This window comes from Amblyraja radiata, chromosome 10 (assembly GCF_010909765.2).
Source record: "Amblyraja radiata isolate CabotCenter1 chromosome 10, sAmbRad1.1.pri, whole genome shotgun sequence".
Taxonomy (NCBI): Eukaryota; Metazoa; Chordata; class Chondrichthyes; order Rajiformes; family Rajidae; genus Amblyraja; species Amblyraja radiata.
In genome coordinates, this window is record NC_045965.1 from 44105411 (window position 1) to 44127553 (window position 22143).

The following is a 22143-nucleotide window of genomic DNA, read 5'->3' on the forward strand; positions in this document are numbered from 1 at the left end:
GTCATCTTCCTTACTCAATAACAGATTTTGAGATTTCAAGCAGATGAATAAAAGCAGCAGATGGCCTTATAGTCCCTTGAGCCGACTTTGCCTTACGATAATATGACTGATCGAAGACCATTTGATCCTAAATTCCTGATTCCATTTGTGTCTTAAGACACATATCAGCTTCTGGCTTTGAATGTATTCTGTCATTAACAGACTTCTGTTCGAGAGAAACTTCATAATCTTCCTTTTTGCATTTTTTTTTTCCTCTTCTATCTCAGTCCTACATGACCAATCACTTGTAGCCCAGAATCCAGATGAGGCAGAAGCATGATACGCCTTGGGTAACAAAATAAACATGGAATTAAAAAGTTGGTATGAGCAATGGTGACCGGGAAATACTCTATTGTCATCAGTAGTGTCTCTCAGCAGAAATCTGCCTTTTCCCCCTACATGACTCCAAATGCACACATAATTGACGTTTAACTACTCTGTAATGACCCACAAACTGTTTTGTTCAAGAGGAACAATTCAGAATGGGTAAGAAATGATGACCTTGCCAGTAACATTGAAACATCTTGGGATATTTTTGTGTATTACAAGCACTTCAGAGTACACTTGGTTTGTTTTGATCTTGATGAAAGGTGCAAATTTCCAATTTTGCTGTCTCTCATGTTAATGCTAAACTGTCCTTAAAATAGCTCAGATTAAATTTGCTTGATTAAATAGCTGTGAATAAAACTGAAAATAAAGCTGAATTCTGGTTTGCCAAGAATGTCACAGAAAAGGGTTTGGAACTGTTACACTTTCACTCTTCTCATTTCTCTCTTTACTGCCTCACCACCAGCTCTCCATGTACATTCTGTCTAAATGTCGGAAATTTCGTTTTTATATCTTAGTGATACAGGATCGAAATGGGCCCTTCGACCCACAAATTCCACGCTGCCCATCGATCACCCGTTCACGCTAGTTTATATGTTGATCTATTTTCTCATTCACTCCCTATACATTAGGGACAGCTTTATAGAGATTGATTAATTCTCACCCACACATCTTTAGGATGTGGGAAGAAACCATAGCACCCAGAGGAAGCCCACAGTCACAAGGAGAACACTCAGATGGTACCCATGGTGACAAAATACAGCGCTGGTATTTACCCTTCAATAGTTGGAATCTCTTTTAGTGGCAGTTGTTTGTTTTTTCGGTTTTTGTATTTAGTTTGCCTGGTTATGCAGAAGAATTTGATTAGGTTAAAGATATGTAGCCTGGGTGTTGTAGAATTATAATGGGGAATCCACTATAAACCTTCTATTAAGTTAAGTAGTAATATGAATTTTAATTAAACAGAATTGAGCACATCCATGGAAGAGCCTCATGCCCATTTAATTCTTATTTAATGTTCTAAAACCTGTTTGAACTCAATAATTGAAATAGCATAGAAACATAGATTCATCTGTTACAACCATTGCTTAATCTTGTATGTGAATTTGACAATCTCTGGGGTAAATGCTGGTGATTCGTAATTCAGAGGACATGAAATGAAAGGAAAGTATTGTCCAAAAGATCTGGTAATAATGGAACGCCATGATATTGATTTTTTTTTAATGAGTTGCATTTATTTAATTGTCTTGCCTCATGCACAGTCATTTTAAAGTGATTTTTGATGTGTTGATTGTAAATGATGTACTGTTGTGGACACAAGACACTGCAGATGCCAGAAAACAAGATGCTGGAAGATCTCTGTGGGTCACGCAGCATTTGTGGAGGGAATGGGCCAATGAGTTTTTGCGTTGGGACCCTTCAGACTAGAGTAGGGGGGAGAAACCTGGAAAAGAGGCTGGGATGGGGGAAATCCTGGCAAGTGATAGGTTGATAGTGATAGGGGATTGATTAGCAGGTGGGTAGAGTAAGTGACAAATGAGAAGTGCCGGGTGCGGGAGCTTCGATCGCCCTGACTGTGGATGGTTTGCCTGTCCCGACCGCGGGAGAAAAGGAGGGAAGAAGGATTGCTTTCCATCATTGTTGCTGTGGTGGATGTTTATGTTAATTTTTATGTTGTGTGTCTTGTTGCTTTTTTGGTATGACTATATGGCAAATCACATACTTGGCTAATAAATTAACTACAATCACAGTCTCTTGGCAAGCAGTAGTCTATGATGGAATCTGGGAGTTTTTCATCTTGTGCAAGCAATGGCAGCAAATATTAACAAGCAGCTTGACTCTCATAATATTAAAGCCAAACACAGTAATCCTTGTTTAAAATCAATACTTGCTCTTCCAGAGGGAATTTGTGTTCACAAACCTGACATTCCTGACAAACCTGACATTCAAACACTCAATTAGTATATGGCCAACTCTTTGCCAGCAATCCTCTGCTTGAATTACATGTTGTGAAGTGCAAAAGTATGATTCTTTTTTTCATTCCCATCAATGTATTATGTAATGAAAGTATCTTTTAAATGGAAATAAGGTTGTTAAATCGGGGGTACACAAAAATGCTGGAGAAACTCAGCGGGTGCAGCAGCATCTATGGAGCGAAGGAAATAGGCGAAGTTTCGGGCCGAAACCCTTCTTCAGACTGATGGGGGGTGGGGGGGGAGAAGGAAGGAAAACCTTTAAACCGTTAAATCGGGTGCAGTTTTAAGGTCTCAGATTCTCTAACAAAATAAGAAAATTGCTTTCTATAGTTCTATCCTTTTTAATTTGGTAAGTTTCAGGGAAAATTAAGAGGATCCTCTTGAAAAGTTAACTCTTTATGCTGAGGTGCTTCTCTGATTGTTTTTAGTGCCCTTTAAGTAGCAATGTTACAAAATTTTGAGATTTTAAAAATCAAGTCTGTAATTTATCCCATCAGATAAAGCATAAAAATAAGTTTAATTCGACACCTAATTCACTTTCATATCTCAAGTATTTAAAAAGTTATGGCCATTTTCATACTGGGAAATGAGCATCTTGTTCCCTATTGATTTTCTATGGACATAACAAAAAAGCTGTGATCGTGAACAGTCAAAAGCCCATAACTTTCTTAAAAATTAAGAGAACTGAATGAAATTTTCAGTTATCATAGATTGAAGCATTCTGAAACAAATATAAAATGATCTTACTTGGATGACCTGAAATTAAAGCATATAATTAGTTAGTTACCTAATTGTAGCTAATTTCAGACTTCAATTACTAGATCTAAACATCTATCCATTTCTTAATAAATGATTAACATTTTTAAATAGCCTAAATGTCCAAATAATATTCACAAATAATTCACAATAAAACATGATTTTTAAATCTCATTTACATTAATTTATAGGCCAAATGGAAGGAATTTAGTGTTCAATTGCTGTAAATAAATGCCCATTTAAATCAGTTTTCCAGTGGGTCCCTGTGGAACGCGATGGTTTAGAACGTTCACATTGCGGTAGATTTGTGCCCCCAAATGCCGAGAAAAATACTGCGGGATATAATGGGCCCAAATTGAGCTACTCGCAATATTAAACTTAGTATAAAGGGATCTTTAGAAGCCCTTTTTAATGTAAAAATATACAGCATACCTTCAGCTGTCTGCTTTATGGGACCCTGCGGTTGCTGGCAGTCGCGGGTTTAGAGATTGATTTTTAAACTACTATAACTATTATTCAAGGCCTTTAAACCTAATAATAGCTTTTGCGACGGGGTCTTCCAGCGATTTTTCGTTAATAATTAACTAGGCTGAACATTTTCGATTGGAACAGCTTAGAGAAAATCGCGTTTTAAACCCGCCCCCTCTAAACGGCGCCAAAATCGCGCACACCCTCAGCGACAGATTTTCAACGACGCTTCAGGTAGGCTTTGCAACATACCTACTTTAAGGCAGAGAAACCTCTGCACAAGAGTAGGAATACTGGCACTCCCTGGCTTGCATCACTAAACTCACACTAGGTGGTCCTGTTACTTGAATTACCTGTTGTATGGCCAAGGGAGGATGGTGAGAGCTTCCTGTCCATTTCATAAATATAAAAGCGTCGCCTGGCCTTGCTGCTCTTTAAGTTTTGGTCATTGTTGGTGCAACACTGGGAAGATGAGCGAGGCGGTGGACAACAACTCCCGGCAGAGTCCCCTGACATCTTCCACAAGGTGCACCAAGGAGCGCTAGTAATAGCTGGTTGACGTGGCTATTGCTGTGACTCGCGTTGTAGACCCTGGCTGACAGTGCTTTCTTCAGGCCACTGACAGGATGCTCTCGATCACTGTGGGGCTCCATCCCCTCTCACCAGCTGCCGCTTCTTTCTGTCGTTTTGTCCACTCAGCTGCTCAACTTTTCGCTTCCACTTCCAACTTGGAAGATGTCGACAACTTCGATGGAGGAGGAGGCAGCGGTGGAGGGGGGAACGGCGGAGTGGACAAAACATCGGGGGGAGGAGGATGTGGTGACGGTGGGAAGAAACGGCAGCAGGTGAAAAAGGGCTCGCTGGTGCAGACCAGCAGCATCGGCGCCTAGTTTAATGTGAAACAACACAAAGTGCTGGAGTAACCCAGCAGACTGAATCGGCCTGAAGAATTGCTTGTTAGATTAGTGGAAAAAGTCAGTGCCGTTTAAAAGGGATGGCCGTTGCGAATTATTTGCAGGAAATAGAAAAAGAGCAGGGGAACGGGACTGATGAGACTGCTGTAGTGGGGGCTTGCATAACTTAATGGGCCAAGTGACTTCTTTGCCGTAGCAGATCTATGATTTTTATGAATTGGTATATCAGTCTGAAAGTGATGTTGGACAGAGTCACTGGCAACAACCAAGCCACCCTCCCAAATGTGCTCAATACATCCTATGCTCATTCTAAAGGCTAATGAAATGTCTCTAATTTCCACAACTACACCACAAGAGAGCATCCCATCCAGGTGGATTACATGGTAACTGCTTTGCCCTAGCCTGCAAGAAATTGCAGTGTTGTGAGGGTAATAGACAGACGCCATTTTGGGCCTGATGCAAAGGAAGACATTTTTGAAATGGGGAATGTAAATGATTTTTTTGTCTGGCATTTATTTTTGCTCTGATTTGATTACAGGGGGACAAGAGTGTGCATGGTATTTGTTAATCTCTCGGTCTAAGTGAAGTAGGTTTTATTAACTTATTAGTGGTTGGTTTGTTATTTCTGTTGGTCTGCCGCTAAGTACAATTCCACCACTGTTGCACGTACATGCTCGAGTACATCCATGTTCTTGTGAACTACCCACTCATAAATATTCCATGCACTAAGTAACAGTTTCAATTTAGCTAATTGACTGAATAATTTTAATGTGTTCAATTAATTTTTCTTATGCTGAGCCAAACTCAACATTGGTTTTATTAAATATAGGACATGGCAAGTAATGAATTATGAGCCAGTAATTCAGTTGAGCAGTTTGGATAATGATTTAAGCCATGTGGGCAGTGCTTGAACAATTTATACACCACAGTATTGAATTGCTGTCTTGTAATGCATTATTAGATATTGGTTATTCATAACTGCATATTGGCCTCCATTTGTTAGGTAAAAAGGACAGTAAAATTGTGAAAGAAAATATGAAGCAATTTTGCTTCATGAGATGTGACCAGTTTGTTTTGACATGGAGGGTAAAAATTAAATAAACTAACTGCAGCTGAATAATGATCAGTTTGATTTCCTGATTCTAAGCCCAAGATCACTGCAGAATTCCCGGTGAAGAACCGGAGCTTGTATAATATAACGAATTGTAGGTGCTGGTTTACACCAAATATAGACACGAATTGTTGTAGTAACTCGGCGGGAAAGGCAGCATCTCCGGAGAAAATATAAGTGACATACAAGAAAGGTTTTGACCCGAAATGCCACCTATCCATTTTCTCCAGAGATGCTGCCTGACCTGCTTAGTTATTGCAGCATTTTGTGTCTTTCTTTGAGGAACCAGAACAGTTTGTTGGCAAAGTATTTTAGAGCCTTGAAACTGCTACTTGGTATCCAATTAATGATTGACCAATTACAATTTTGCTTGCAGTGAAGGAGAAGGATGGTTATTGTTGGTTCCATTTGTATTGTTAGGCGAGTCAGGTGTGACACCATGTGCCCCTGATGAATGTGTAAGTTGAAAATTCGAGCTATGCTGTCAATTTATTTTTTAACCCAATTTATATTGTACTTCCATCAATGGAGATCATTCAAGTGCAATTCTCATTTGCACAAATGTGGTGAGGTACAAGTATAATGAAAATCTTGCTTGCAGCATCACAGGCGCATAGACTCGGACAGCACACAAAACATAAATAGTATATATAAGATCGTTGTTTTTTTATTTGCAGTGTTTCTTTTCACTAAGACATTAGAGCAAAAATACTCAATTAGTAAACAATTCCATGATAGTGCAAGAAGTTGTCCATAAGTGTTTTGTTGCTGAGATTATGCCAATAATATGTTTACATATTCTGTTGTGCTGCTGCAAGTAAGAATTTCATTGTTCTATCTAGGAGACAATAAAACATTCTTGAGGTAGATTTAGGGTTGTGCAGGTCAGTTCAAGAACCTTCTATTTGTAGAAAAGTTGCTTTTCCTGAGCCTGGTGGTGTGAGATTTCAGGTTTCTGCTCCTACTGTCTGACAGTAACAACAAGAAGAGAGCTTGGCCCTGATGGTGGAGATACTTGATAAGAGATGCCACTTTCTTGAGGCAGCACCTCTTGTAGATGCTCTCAACGATGTGGAGAGCTGTACATGTGATGGACTGGGCTGTGTCCACCACTCTCTTCAGCCTCTTGCGTTCCTCTGCATCGGAATTGAATTGAAACATCGGGCCAGGATGCAAGCAATCAAGATACTTTCTTAGCATGTAGAGAATCGTTAGAGTATTCTGAGACACACCAAATCTCTCTTAAACCTCTAAGGTAGGAGAGACGCCAGAGTGTCTTCTTTACGATTACCTCTACTTGCCAGACCCAGACAGCTCATCTGAGATGTTAAAGAGCCTGCCCCACTTGGGCGTAATTTGCATGTCATTTATGCGTCACGACGCGCGCGTGGTGATGTAGGCAGTGACGAGCGGCCACGTGTGGCGCCCCAGGATATTGGGACATACAAAATCTTCGCCCGTCATCTGCGTGACGTGCAAATGATGCCCAAGTGGGACAGGCCCTCAACTCCTTGAAATTTGAAGCTGCTAAATCTCCACCACGAGACCACCAATATAATCCTGTGCCTGGTCTCCCAACATCCCCTTTCTGAAGTCAACGATTAGATCTCTGGTTTTGATGTTGACTGGGAGGTTGTTATTGCAACACCACTCAGCCAGATGTTCTATCTCTCCTGTACGCTGACTCATCACCACCCATGATTCAGCTGGAGAGTCACTGTGCAAAATCCAATAGATTTGGAACATTTTCAGGGAAAACTTCAGTGAGGTTTTCCATTCAACTTTTAATCATTAACCAGCACAATAAAATAATGAATGACTGCTTGCTGTGTGCAGAGTGGCATCACCTTTGTCCAAATAACATTGATTATTTGAAGCTGTGTTGGCAGCAGTGTCAGCCTGTGTTTAGAGCATGATAGGAAGGTTCTTATGCAGCAAGGTCTAATGAATGACAAACACAGTCAGGTTAAATAGAAAACTGACTATTTGAGGATTAGAGGAAACTGAATCCACGATGAACTGCAGTAACTTCCATGTAAAAGCAAGCTAAGTTTTCTAGGAAATGCAGCAAGTAGGCGATGCAAGTTTTATGTGCAAAATCATCATGTTCACTTATGAATTGTTGCCACCAGACTTAATTGTCATCTGTCCCTAGTCTGTGGAGGAAATGGACAAGGGACAATTTGGGTCGGGACCATTCTTCAGACCTTTTGAAGAGGGGTCCTGATCCAAACCGTCGCCTGTCCATTCCCTCTACAGATGCTGCCTGACCTGTTGTGTTTCTCCAGCACTTTGTGTTGATTCCAGCATCTGCAGTTCCTTGTGTCTGTTTGGGAGTAGCTTTGATAAGATAAGATAAAAATATTAGGCACACAAAAATGCTGGAGAAACTCAGCGGGTGCAGCAGCATCTATGGAGCGAAGGAAATAGGCAACGTTTCGGCCTGAAACGTTGCCTATTTCTTTCGCTCCATAGATGCTGCTGCACCCGCAGAGTTTCTCCAGCATTTTTGTGTACCTTCGATTTTCCAGCATCTGCAGTTCCTTCTTAAAGATTTAAATATTGCCTGGCATGTTGATGTCTCCTGATATGTGAATTTGTCCATGGCTTCCCACAGCCTGAATCTCTTCCTTTGGAAATGGAGAACGGGATGTGGAATGTCAAAATAACATAGCTGTGGCTAACCCCCATTTAAATTGTTACGATTGTACATTTTCAAATGACTGGAAGGATCAAAGCATTTGCTTTTTCTATCAGAAGCCTATTGCAAATTTCATAAAACATCTCCAAGTGACAGTACAGATCGAGCTTTGAGAGGCCTTGTAATAGAATGGAGCATTAAAACACAGTGCAACTTCAGCTCACAATATCTGTGCTGAGCACAATGCCAAATTAAACTAATCTCATCTGCCTCGACATGAACCATACCTCTCCATTCCCAGCCTATCGAAAACCCTCTTAAATGCCAAGTTTATTTCTTATGTCTCTTTAAATAACATCGGGCAGAAAAGTAAGTCGTGTCAGGAATTTTTTGTCAAAATCTTTTATTTCCATGAAAAAGTACAAATTGTAAAAATCAATGTAACTGCAGATGCTGAAAGTCTGAATTGAAACAAAGTGCTGGAAATACTCACATGTCAGGTGCACCTATTGGAAGAGAAGGAACGGAAGACAGTTGTCAAAGACAGCCTCTTTTTCTTCACACAGATGTGGTATGAGCTAAAAACAGTTTAGCTGCACAAAAAGCTTGGAGGTGATTTTCCAGCTTCTGCTCATGTTTTAATAATTAACGAAACAAAAATAGCATCTCTTGTTTTCTGTTTGTTTAGATGGTAATTTTGACTGCACTTCCAATTGAGAAGTAATTAAGGGTCAGGTTTCCCTTTGGAGGTGCAATCCATATCCTCTGTGCTTCTGTATCTCCATCCATCAGTGTTTTCTGCCTTGCCACAGCCTGCTTCTCTCTCCCCTTCATTCCCACTGAGAAATAAACACACTCAACCCCGTATTCTCGCGTCTACTTTGCCCTGCCTTGCCGCCAATGCTCACCTCTTCGCATTAATGATCTTTCTGCCTATTTCCCTCTGAGAATTTGTTCATACATTTTACTTGCTTGAATATTTCTAATTTGAATGATGAGGAGACGAGACAACATGGCAGTCAGAGAACATGTATTTCACATCTCCAGTGCTGTAAGGTGGATGTGCAGCAGGATGAGGGCGAAGTCCTGGCTGTGTTTCACTTCTCTATTTTTGCTATTCTGTACTTGCTCCTGATTTATGATGGTTATAAACTGCAGACATGAGCTTTAACAGTTGATTATTTTACCTCCCTCCCCCCCCCCCCCCTCACTTCTGATGTACAGTTCCTATTAAATAATGAAACAAAACACCTCGATAAATCTGTTTTGAGGAGGATTGGTTGTCAAAGCTATTTGAAGAAATTTACTGGGAAGTAAACAACATTGCGTGAGTTCAGCAGTGTGTGTGTGTGTGTGTGTGTCTCTAAATCAGACCGAGAGCAAGTGGTGCGGTGGGTACAATTATGACTTTTTTAAGACCACTTGGACAAGTGCATGGGTAGGAAAGTTTAGAGGGAAATGATCAAGGTGCAGGCAAGTGGGACTAGTTCAGTTAGACAGCATGGAGTCATGAACGAGTTGGGCCAAAGGGCATGTTTCTGTGCCGGATAGCACAATGATTCCATGACTTTGAATTTATAAGTGTAGGCATTAATAGTTTGTTTCATAAATGTAATTATTATTACAAAATATTTTAACTTCAACATTATCCAGGCTCTATTATTGGAGCCCATTGAATTGAATTGAATTGAATACCTTTATTGTCATTCAGACCTTACGGTCTGAACGAAATTTCGTGCCTGCAGTCATACATACAATCATACAATAATAAACAACAATAAACACAAATTAACACCACCACAGTGTATCCTCCAAGCACCTCCTCACTGTGGTGGAGGCAAAAATCTTTGGGTTACTGTCTCTTCCCTCCTCTTCTCCCTCTGCGCTGAGGCGATTCCCCACCGGGCGATGGCACAACAGTCCCGCGGCTCACCGAACCCCGCAAACGGGCCGGCTCAAACACCGCGGCCCGGGGGTGGTCGAAGCTGCCGCCCTCCAGTCCAGCACACGCAGCCGCTGGCCCGCGGCTCAACCCCGGACTCAGGTCACCGCCTTAGAACGCCGTCCCTGCCACCGGAGCACCGTTCCAGCCCCGAGCCGGATCGCCCTCACGTGAGTACCATTCTCCCTCGGGCTGGGCCACTCCGATGGGAGTGCTGTTCCACCTCGAGCTGGGCCACTTTGACGGGAGTGCCGTTCCACCCTCGGACTGGGCCACTCCAACGGGAGTGCCGTTCCACCCTCGGGCTGGGCCACTCCGACGGGCCACAGCCCCTCACGGGAAAGTCTCTCAGCCCCTCGCCAGGCCGCTCTCACGAGAGCGCAGTTCCAGCCCCGGGCTGGGCCATCCTCACGGGAGCTCAGGGCGAGTCCTGTCAGCTGCCTCCAGAGTCCCGAGGTCGCCAGCTCCGCCATTAGGCCTCAGCGTAGACGGAGGCAGAGAAGGGGGATACGACAAAAAGGTCGTATTCCCCCGAAGGGAAAGACAGCAAGCCCCGTTTCACCCCCTACCCCCCCCCCCCCCCCCCCCCACCCACATAAACACGACCTAAAAACCAAAAACGTAACTAGACTAAACGAAAAAAATACAACACAAAAAAGTAAAAGACAAACGGACTGCAGGCGAGCCGCAGCCGTTCCCGGCGCCACCACTTCCGGATTATTGACTATCTCCTGGCATTATTACTGTAATACTATGTTTCAAACCATAGGAAACCATTTCAAACCATTGCAGAGACTTGCAAAAGCTTCAACAGTACCGTCACATCTTTACACTAGGAGCACAGAGCAATAGCCACATGAGAACTAGTCTCGCCCAGCTTGTCTGCAAAGCATGTATCATTCCCTAAGTTATTTAATCAGCTTTATAACTTCCACAGACAGTTGGGCATGGTTAATAAATCTTTTACTTGCCTTTTAAAAAAAGATATTATTTTTATAACGTAAATCTTTAGTTTAAACGTTAAAAACTAAAACGACTCTTAATTTTGTACAATTTTTATGGGATTATGCAATAAGAAAATCGCAATGAGGCTTTGCAAGTGTGTGTTGATTCAAAAACAGTAAAACTAGTGACTACAGCCCAAATTTGGGAGTACAGCATCTAGATGTTAATGCATTCACTATCTTTACTTTGAAATGTTATGCCAGGCTATGGGTCAGTTTGCCTTGTAATTTATGGGTACTTTCAGCAATGCTGAAAGTGGATTCTATGTAAAACATGCTGCTTGTCAAGTTCGACTGGTTTCATGCTCATTAAAAATATAAGGAATATTTTTGACTCGCTATACTGTTTAATATTTCAATTCTTGCTTTGAATAATCGATGGAAATGGAAATATTTCCAGACAAACATTAACCTTCTTGGGATGGAGGTGTGAGTGCTACTGGTGGGGTGGGATGCAGCGAAATCCTTCAGTATTCTTTTAGTGCCAAAATGAAAAGCTCAATTTAATTAAATTCACATACGTGGATTTTTTTTACCCCCCCTCTTCTCGCCTTCCCTGTACCTCTACTCTTTTCTCCCTCCTGCTACTTTCCCCTCTGGCTTCACATTCCACAATTCTTCAAACTTGGCTTTCATCTTCTGTTCGTATCTCTGTCCTTTGTTACAACCATCTGACCATCAACCCCCTCTAGGTGACCTATTGTATTACCTGCCATGCTTTGCCTTGCCTCTCCCCTATTCTAGCTTTCTCTTCCATCTTTCCCCCCAACAATCAGTCTGAAGGTCTCGACCTGAAACATCGCCAATCCATGTTCTCCAGAGATGTTGCCAGAGATGAGATATTTCAGCAGTCTTTTTGTGTATTAAACAGTATGTGACCTAACTTACAAGGAGGATGTGAGGAAAGTCCTTTGGTTTCACTGTCTGTAACGGGTGTAAACGCAGAATCTACCAGTTCCTTAAAAAGGGCATGAATCAGTGCCCTCCATTGTGTTTGGGACAAAGACCCATCATTTATTTGTTTGCCTCTGTACTCCACAATTTGAGATTTGTAATAGAAAAAATCACATGTGGTTAAAGCGAACCTTGTCAGATTTTAATAAAGGTCATTTTTAGACTTTTGGTTTCACCATGTAGAAATTACAGCTGTGTTTATACATGGTCCCCCCCCCATTTCAGGGCACCATAATGTTTGGGACACATGGCTTCACAGGTATTTGTAATTGGTCAGGTGTGGTTAATTGCCTTCTTCATGAGAGAGCTCTCGGCACCTAGTCTTTCCATCACCTTTGGAAACTTATTGCTGTTTATCAACATGAGGACCAAAGTTGTGCCAATGAAAGTCAAAGAAACCATAATGAGACTGAGAAACAAGAATAAAACATTCGGCTTACCAAAATCAACTATTTGGAACATCATTAAGAAGAAAGAGAGCATTGGTGAGCTTACTAATCGCAAAGGGACTGGCAGGCCAAGGAAGACCTCCACAGTTGACGACAGAAGAATTCTCTCTAAAATAAAGAAAAATCCTCAAACACCTGTCCGACAGATCAGAAACACTCTTCAGGAGCCAGGTGTAGATTTGTCAATAACCACTGTCCGCAGAAAACTTAATGAACAGAAATACAGAGGCTACACTGCAAGATGCAAACCACTGGTTAGCCGCAAAAACAGGACGGCCGGGTTACAGTTTGCCAAGAAGTACTTAAAAGAGCGACCACTGTTCCGGAAAAAGGTCTTGTGGACAGGTTAGACGAAGATTAACTTGTATCAGAGTGATGGCAAGAGCAAAGTATGGAGGAGAGAAGGAACTGCCCAAGATCCAAAGCATACCACCTCATCTATGAAACACTATGTAGGGGTGTTATGGCCTGGGCATGTGTGGCTGCTGAAGGTACTGGCTCACTTATCGTCATTGATGATACAACTGCTGATAGTAGTAGCGTCATGAATTCTGAAGTGTACAGATGCATCCTATCTGCTCAAGTTCAAACAAATGCCTCAAAATTCATTGTCCGGCGGTTCATTCTACAGCAAGACAATGATCCCAAACACACTGCTAAAGCAACAAAGGAGTTTTTCCAAAGCTAAAAAATGGTAAATTCTTGAGTGGCCAAGTCAATCACCCGATCTGAACCTAATTGAGCATGCCTTTTATATGCTGAAGAGAAAACTGAAAGGAACTAGCCCCCAAAACAAGCATAAGCTAAAGATGGCTACAATAGAGGCCTGGCAGAGCATCACCAGAGAAGACACCCAGCAACTAGTGATGTCTGTGAATCGCATGACTCAAGCAGTCATTGCATGCAAAGGATATGCAACAAAATACTAAACATGACTACTTTTATTTACATGACATTGCTGTGTCCCAAACATTATGGTGCCCTGAAATGGGGGGACAATGTATAAACACTGCTGTAATTTCTACATGGTGAAACCAAAATGTATAAAAATGGCCTTTATTAAAATCTGACAATGTGCACTTTAACCACATGTGATTTCTTTTTTTTTTTTTTTTTTTTTCTGTTACAAATCTCAAATTGTGGAGTACAGAGGCAAATGGCAAATAAATAAATGATGGGTCTTTGTTCCAAACATTATGGAGGGCACTGTAGGTACTTGAAAGAATAATATTCTAGTTCATTGGGATTGAGCAGAGGAATGGGTTGATGAGATTGTCCTATCTGGCTCGAGACTGAATGGCATCCTATTGTGATTCTGTGCAAGTTGACTGTTTTGGTAGAAGTTATACAAGTGGGTATGTGGAGTCCTTAACCAACTAAGTGCAATTTATGAGGCTGAATCACCGCCACCTTTTCCCCACCTGTAACATCATACTTGTTTTTGGCAGCATCAGTGTTTATCTGCCACCCAACTGATTTCTGACCCTTAAGTTTTTTTGCTGCATTTTCCTTTTAGAATAAAAATGATTTTTTTCTCAAAAATTTGAATGAAGTTGGATGGATGTACCAAAAGAAACATCTTGATGCTTCAAGAAGTTTGTCTTTCTAATTTATTAGAGACTGATGCAGCTACACTGCCAAATGAACTTCTTAAATAACCAGAATAGTAGATTGTTGTATGATACATCAGTGTTTCCCATTGACCATGTTCTTCTGTTTATTTTTAAAGAAAATTCTACTGAAGAACACATTAATGTAAATGAAACATCCAGTGATGCAACATCCTTGTTTAATGTGGCAGCAACCACACTGGGATTAAATAAATCTACAGCAAGATCAAGCAGTGGTAACATAGCCCATGATACAGACGTAAACAGTACTGTAGGTCTTCCTATTACTCAGAGTCTGAAAAATGGAACAGATTTTAATAATTCATCAGAAAATTCAACTATTAGTGCTTTAATTCAGAACACAGAGATGAGTGAACTAACCAAAAAAAAAGAAATGGCTACCACGGTTACAGATGGAGCCCCTCCTGCAGGGAATGAAACCCAAGTAGAAGGTAGCAAGCCAACTGCAAGTCCTACAAGTAGCAGCAGTCTCAACACAAAACCTCCACATGTCACTGTGGTTCATAATGTGACTGAAAAAAATGGCCACGTCACGAAGGTTGGATCTACTATTCAAATGACAAGGATCCCACAACAAATGGAGACCACTGAGAAACATTCAATTGCTCAAAAGTCTGGGTCTGAGACCACAACTCAGCCAAAGAATGCTCTTCCTGCAACATTTACCAGACACGAGGAATCAAAAGGTAAGAGCTTGTTCATTTGGTAAAGTGCTTTCTTCACATTAACGCCATCGCCAAAGTCACTTGTATCCTGTGGATTCTTGGAGAAAAAACTTTAAAATTGTAAAGGTGAAAATGTTGGGATTTATACCATGAAAGCTTTCCTGAAATCCTGTCTCAACAAATTGTGAAAATTTACCATAGTGAAGAGGTGGTGCAGTTTTCGTCTCCAAATTTGAGGAAGGACATTCTTGCTATTGAGGGAGTGCAGCGTAGGTTCACAAGGTTAATTCCCGGGATGGCGGGCATGTCATATGTTGACAGAATGGACAGGCTGGGCTTGTATACTCTGGAATTTAGAAGGATAAGAGGGGATCTTATTGAAACGTATAAGATTATTAAGGGATTGGACACACTAGAGGCAGGAAACATGTTGGGGGAGTACAGAACCAGGGGCCACAGTTTAAGAATAAGGGGTAGACCATTTAGAAAGGAGATGAGGAAAAGTATTTTCACCCAGAGAGTTGCCAATTCTCTGGATGCTTTCAAGAAAGAGTTGGATAGAGCTCTTAAAGATAGCTGAGTCAGGGGATATGGTGAGAAGGCAGGAATGGGCAGGAATGTGGATGATCAGCGATGATCACAGTGAATGGCGGTGCTGGCTCGAAGGGCTGAATGGCCTACTCCTGCACCTATTGTCTATTGTTAAATTCCTCCTCCACTCGACCTTGGGTACTCAACATATTTTTTCCTTAATGATCCCCTCTGCACCTGGACATCAGCCCCCTTAGTATGTTTCATTGTGATCACATCTTATCCTTCTAAAACTCAGCCAGTTACAATCAGCTGGCGTCTTTCTAGAATGCAAGTGCCTTTGTAAGATCATAAGCAATGCATCTACTTTCTCTTCAGCCTCTTTTTAGCATCTTAGGTTGAAGGCCATCAGACTTTTCTCTGCCATTTTCACGATGATCTTTTGCCCCTTGGTTGTCTATTAAGTTTGATATGCTTTTCGAGTCTTAGTTTTTCATTGCCTTGAATCCATCATTTTAAGACTTTTTGTTTAATTTTTGGAAGGATCCTGACCCAAAATGTCACCTATCCATGTTCTCCAGAGCAGCTGCCTGACCTGAGTTACTCCAGCTCTTTATCTTTTTTTGGAGGCTGAAAAATAGTTTCCACTTGTTTTTGTGGAACTGTGTACTGGAGAAGTTTTGATAGAGGTGTGGTTCTTCCAGTGAATCCATCTTATCAATGTGTATGTCATTCCTTGCTTTGCTGTGTCATCACTCTTTGTCTCAAGATTTTTGGACCAATGCCTTGGTTGGACTGCTGCCCCTACAATGATGTGATGGCATAATCAGCTCAAAGATAAGGCTAAGGAATTCTCAATGAAAACCTGGGATTGAAAAATGCCAGTGGAGCTCGTAGTATGATTAGGGTTGCCAACTTTCTCACTCCCAAATAAGGGACAAAAGGTCAAAATAAGGGACAAATTCCCGACGGCACTTCGTTGACCGACTCGGCCGTGGCTGGGTGAATGATGAGTTGGCCCGGGTGCTGGACTGCACACAAAGCCCAGCTGGCGGCCCAGCTGAGGAGTTTTGGCCCGGGCGCTGGACTTTGCACGCGATGTCGTGCGCAAAGTCTAGCGCCTTTCCAACTCGTGAACCGATGATCGGCCATGAGAAGGAGGGGTGGTGTTGTCGGCGGTAAGTAATGGTCCGAAGGTCAGACAGCTGGCCGTGCTGCCGACCGACAGGGCCACGGGCGAGGCGCTGTTGCTGTACTCCATGGGCTGCACTACGTCGGGACGGGTAAGGCGGGGCCGGACGTGGCGCTCCGACCCGACACTCCCCTCGACCCGAGTAGTAGCAGTCAAATACGGGACAGTTGGCAATCCTAGGTATGATTCAGAGAGATCAAAGTAATGTGAGATGCTGTTGTAGCTTGCAAAATTTAGCCTTGGTGGTCTTTACCTGAAGTTTTCTTAACATATGAATGCAAAATCAATAATTGAGACTGGGATTTAATGTGAAGCTCAGAACCTTTAAGTGCATCAGGCCTTTAGGCTTTCAGTGATCCAAAATAAGTTTGCATGAACGAGTATCTGTGTTTTCATTTCAGAGTTGACCAATGCTATGCTGACGGCAGAATCTGAAACACAGCCAGTGCTCCCAACCAAGACCATGCCGATTGCAGTGTCCTCCAGTAGCTCTACAGGCATATCCACCACCACCACAGAAAGCACCTCCACCAACCGGCCCAGAACCACCCACGCCACGATAGAAACCGTCGTCACAAGTAGTACAATGATCAACAAAGCAACCAAGTTATTTTCCACCCAGCAGAGTGAGGACAGTGCGGTCAATGCCAAAAAAATGGTGAATGGTAGGTAATATGGAAGCCATTCTATTTTTCAAGGAACGTATGGAGTATAAACAGGTAGAGGCTACCTGAACTAAATGGCTGATATTTTCAGAGTGTAGTGTATTATTAGACTTTATTTGCTGATTATGCAGATGCTTCATGACTTGGTATGGCACTGCTCTGCCCAAGAATGCAAGAAATAGCAGAGCCTTGTAAGTGCAGCCCAGTATGCCCTGCATAAACCAGTCCTCCCTTTCCCAATCTATTCCATCTGTACTTCATGCTGCCTCAGGAAAGCAGTTCACATAATCAAGGACCACTTGCCCCTTTCCTGTGTGGCAGAAGATGGGTGAGCTTGAAACTGTATACCACCAGATTTAAGCACAGCTTCTACCTCCCCATAATCAGACTCTTGAATGGATCTCATATGCCAATAATGTTTTCCTGATCTTCCAATCTACCTTGTTGTGGCCCTTGCACTTTCGTTTTTTCTGCACGTTCTCTCATAACTGTTAACACTATTCTGCACTATTTCGTTTACTTTTTTTGCACTACCTGTTGCCCCTGTATGGTAAAATTACACTCATGGATGGTATGATTTGTCTGGATAACATTCACAACAAAGTTATTTGCTATATTTTAGGACACGTGACAATAGTATACCAATTTAATATGATTTGGGGAAATGTATTGAACTCATAGAAAATGTGTTTGGGGAGCTATTGTGTTTCATTGTGACATTTACTGTGTACAGTTTGATAAAATGAATAAATATAGTGTAACATAACTAAGTCCAATAATTACAGAAATATTTAAAATGTTCACTTATCTGCTACTTATCCATTCAACAGGTAAAGTACATTTTTAGAATAAGGACTTGATCCTGTTCCTTGTTATAATTTTGTAATATGTGTGTGTGTGTATTCTACATTTATTTGGTCTTCGAAGCACTCTGTTAAACTTTGGAGATTTGGTTAACCATACAATCTGTTCTACCTTCAAGAAGTGTTGTAGCGAAGCAACTGTCCTGTGTTCCCTGTTACTGCTTTGGAATGTAGGATAGGAATGGTCAATCAGCCAATTTAGCTTTTATTTTGGTAATGGCCCATTTATAACCACTCTCCTATTTACCTTTCGCCCCACCTATTGATAAATGGAATAGATTTGGAAAGATGATGTCTTTCCCCATAGTCAAACTATGCCTCACAGAGAACTCTCCTCCATACTGTCCTACAGATGCACATATTCCCACATGTTACTGATATTTCTACACCCAACAATATTCAACTGAGCCTCCAATGAGCTCCAGGGTTTCTGAACATGCGGACCAGTCTCTGCCAGTCACTTGCCGCTGGGCTCAGTTGCTGGAGTCCAATGGCAGAATGGAACCCACTACTTCAGCTTTCATGTTGGACAGTTTACACTCAATGTGTTAAATCTTAACACATTGATTCTCAATCCCACTCAACTGAATGGGATGATGAGGTTTGCAGGGATAATGATAGGCCACTTTGTTTAAACTTTGTTTAATGCTTTTAGTGGTTCTTTCATCAAGTATTCAGAGATGGTGAAAACCTATCAAATGGCAAAGTTAGAATATTACTTTGTTTAAATTTCCCTGGGTGTTTCTACGGTGAGACTAGTCTTGGCCCACTTACTCCTACTCGGTCAGTTGTGGGAGACAGTCTTTTGTTGTTTTCATAACACTTTTGACAAGTTTGGACTCTTATTTCCTTCTCTCTGCCACTCTGTGAAACTGTACCTAGATACTTTGTGACCCCTGTTCCCACAATCTGACCTAGATTATATATCCGCACATAACACGCATGATCTGATTCCACAGTTGGAATATTACGGCATTCTGTCCACCTCGGCACATCTCCCTAGGCCACTGTCCATACATTTTTCTTTAAATCTCTGGACATAATTATCCCACATGTTAGAGTCACATTTTTTAAATCACTGCTGTTTTAAACATTTCTTGCAACATTCGAAGTTAAATTTGGAGAGTCCTTGAAGTGCAGTGTTTGTGCTGGCACTACAAAATAGAAACCAATGAGAGAGTTCCTGAGCATTTAAATAGCGTGATTAGCGTTCTGACTCTTGATGAAGGGACATAGGCTGCTTGCTGGTGCTGTGGAGGAGAACTTCATTTTACTTGATCTGACGCTGTTCTGGTAGAAGTATAATTTCCTTTTTTATTATAGGGAAGCCAATTTCTAATCCAAGCCAAAGCAAAGTGGACCCACTGGTTATAGGAATGATCACAGTTTTCTTCATTATTATTGCAATTGTTTCGCTTCTTGGATTTCTAAAGTATCGGCAGCGAGTCAACCAACCAGAATTTAGGCGACTTCATGAACTTCCAATGGTAAGAAAACTAAAAACGCTAACTGTCTTGGCATTATAATTCTTATTTTCAATGTATTTGTTTTAACATAAACTCCATATAACAAACACAAGTGACCTTTCACCTATGCACCTTTTTACAATGCTATTTTCATTTTCACACCATAATATTTATTGTTTTTGTAATTGTAGAGCAATTAAGATTGTATGCTTTGATGATGAACTGGTCATTTGATTTGAGTTGATCTGCAGTTATTTTTTATGTAATCAGGAAATGGATGAACTTCATTTGATGCAGCATTATAAGATCTATTGAATACATGCTTAAGTTTGTACCAAGTATAATTTAATTTAAGTGTGATTTTGAGGAAGGAATGTTCCTGCTGTAATTAGCTGTACTCAATAGACTGTAGCACATCTTTGTAACTCGTGATGTGGAGTGTTATTTCTATGCCTGTTAATGATCTGTACTGCAAACACTTGCCGTTGTGCCAGCTGGTGCCAGATAGTGTTTGTTGAATGAGCTAGAGGGCATTCTATTTCCACAAATCTGGAGTACAGAAGTGCCATTTGCAACTGGCTACCAAACATTCTTTCCTCCATTATGTAGCCAAAGAAACAAGATTTTCTCGCAATGCCCTTTTCCACGATCTGGGTCCCTGTTTGATCATAACCTCCCAGTAGGACCCATGAGCTACCTCCTTAAGGGCACCAACTAATGTTAGAAAGTAGGAGTCTGACTGAGACTACGCAGCCAAAACTATGTAGAAATGCCTGGTTGTTTCTTTCCTTATAAGGGATGGCTGAAGATTCAACTTCATATAAGGAAATGTTGAATTTGGCAGAAACTGGGAGATGCGTCATGAACAGTTCTGTTCTGCTGTTCGCTTTTGTTGTTTTTCTTTTACTGGTCCCACAACAGCAAAACCTCGGTGCGATTCCTGGTCAATAGACAATAGGTGCAGGAGTAGGCCATTCGGCCCTTTGAGTCAGCACCGCCATTCAATGTGATCATGGCTGATCATCCCCAATCAGTACCCCGTTCCTGCCTTCTCCCCATATCCACTGACTCTGCTATTTTTAAGAGCCCTATCTAGCTCTCTCTTGAAAGCATCCAGAGAACCTGCCTCCACCACCCTCTGAGGCAGAGAATTCCACAGACTCACCACTCTCTGCGAGAAAAAGTGTTTCCTTGTCTCCGTTCTAAATGGCTTACACCATATTCTTAAACTGTGGCCTCTGGTTCTGGACTCCCCCAACATCGGGATCATGTTTCCTGCCTCTAGCGTGTCCAAGCCCTTAACAATCTTATAAGTTTCAATGAGATATTCTCTCATCCTTCTAAACTTCAGAGTATACAAGCCCAGCCGCTCCATTCTCTCAGCAAATGACAGTCCCGCCATCCCGGGAATTAACCTTGTAAACCTACGCTGCACTCCCTCAATAGCAAGAATGTCCTTCCTCAAATTAGGGGACCAAAACTGCACACAATACTCCAGGTGTGGTCTCACTAGGGCTCTGTACAACTGCAGAAGGACCTCTTTGTCCCTATATTCGATTCCTCTTGTTATAAAGGCCAACATGCCATTCGCTTTCTTCACTGCCTGCTGTACCTGCATGCTTATAGACTGATGTACAAGGACCCCCAGATCCCGTTGTACTTCCCCTTTTCCCAACTTGACGCCATTTAGATAGTAATCTGCCATCCTGTTTTTGCTACCAAAGTGGATAACCTCACATTTATCCGCATTAAACTTCACCTACCATGCATCTGCCCACTCCCCCAACTTGTCCAAGTCACCCTGCTTTCTCATAGCATCCTCCTCACAGTTCACACTGCCACCCAGCTTTGTGTCATCTGCAAATGTGCTAATGTTACTTTGAATCCCTTCATCGAAATTATTGATGTATATTGTAAATAGCTGTGGTCCCAGCACCGAGCCTTGCGGTACCCCACTAGTCACTGCCTGCCAATCTGAAAGGGACCCGTTAATCCGTACTCTTTGTTTCCTGTTTGCCAACCATTTCTCTATCCATGTCAGCACTCTACCCCCAATACCATGTGCCCTAATTTTGCCCACTAATCTCCTATGTGGGACCTTATCAAATGCTTTCTGAAAGTCCAGGTACACTACATTCACTGGCTCTCCCTTGTCCATTTTCCTAGTTACATCTTCAAAAGATTCCAGAAGATTAGTCAAGCATGATTTCCCCTTTGTAAATCCATGCTGACTCGGACCGATCCTGTTACCTCTATCCAAATGTGCGACTATCTCATCTTTTATAATTGACTCCAGCATCTTCCCCACCACTGATGTCAGGCTAACTGGTCTATAATTCCTTGTTTTCTCTCTCCCGCCTTTCTTAAAAAGTGGGATAACATTAGCTACCCTCCAATCCACAGGAATTGTTCCTGAGTCTATAGAACATTGGAAAATTATCACCAATGCATCCACGATTTCTAGAGCCACTTCCTTAAGTACCCTGGGATGCAGGCCATGAGGCCCTGGGGATTTATCAGCCTTCAGTCCCATCAGTCTATCCAACACC

The 22143-nt window shown here is 41.8% G+C and overlaps 1 protein-coding gene across 1 annotated transcript in view; it reads left to right on the forward strand.

The window, feature by feature from the left end:
* Window positions 1-22143, forward strand: part of LOC116977857 (serine-rich adhesin for platelets-like) — a 55354-nt gene that overhangs the window by 30904 nt on the left and 2307 nt on the right. Inside the window, exons 2-4 of the mRNA XM_033028698.1 lie at window positions 14311-14898; window positions 17002-17265; window positions 19452-19615. Coding sequence (XP_032884589.1) covers window positions 14311-14898; window positions 17002-17265; window positions 19452-19615 — 1016 coding nt within the window. The remainder of the gene's footprint in view (window positions 1-14310; window positions 14899-17001; window positions 17266-19451; window positions 19616-22143) is intronic.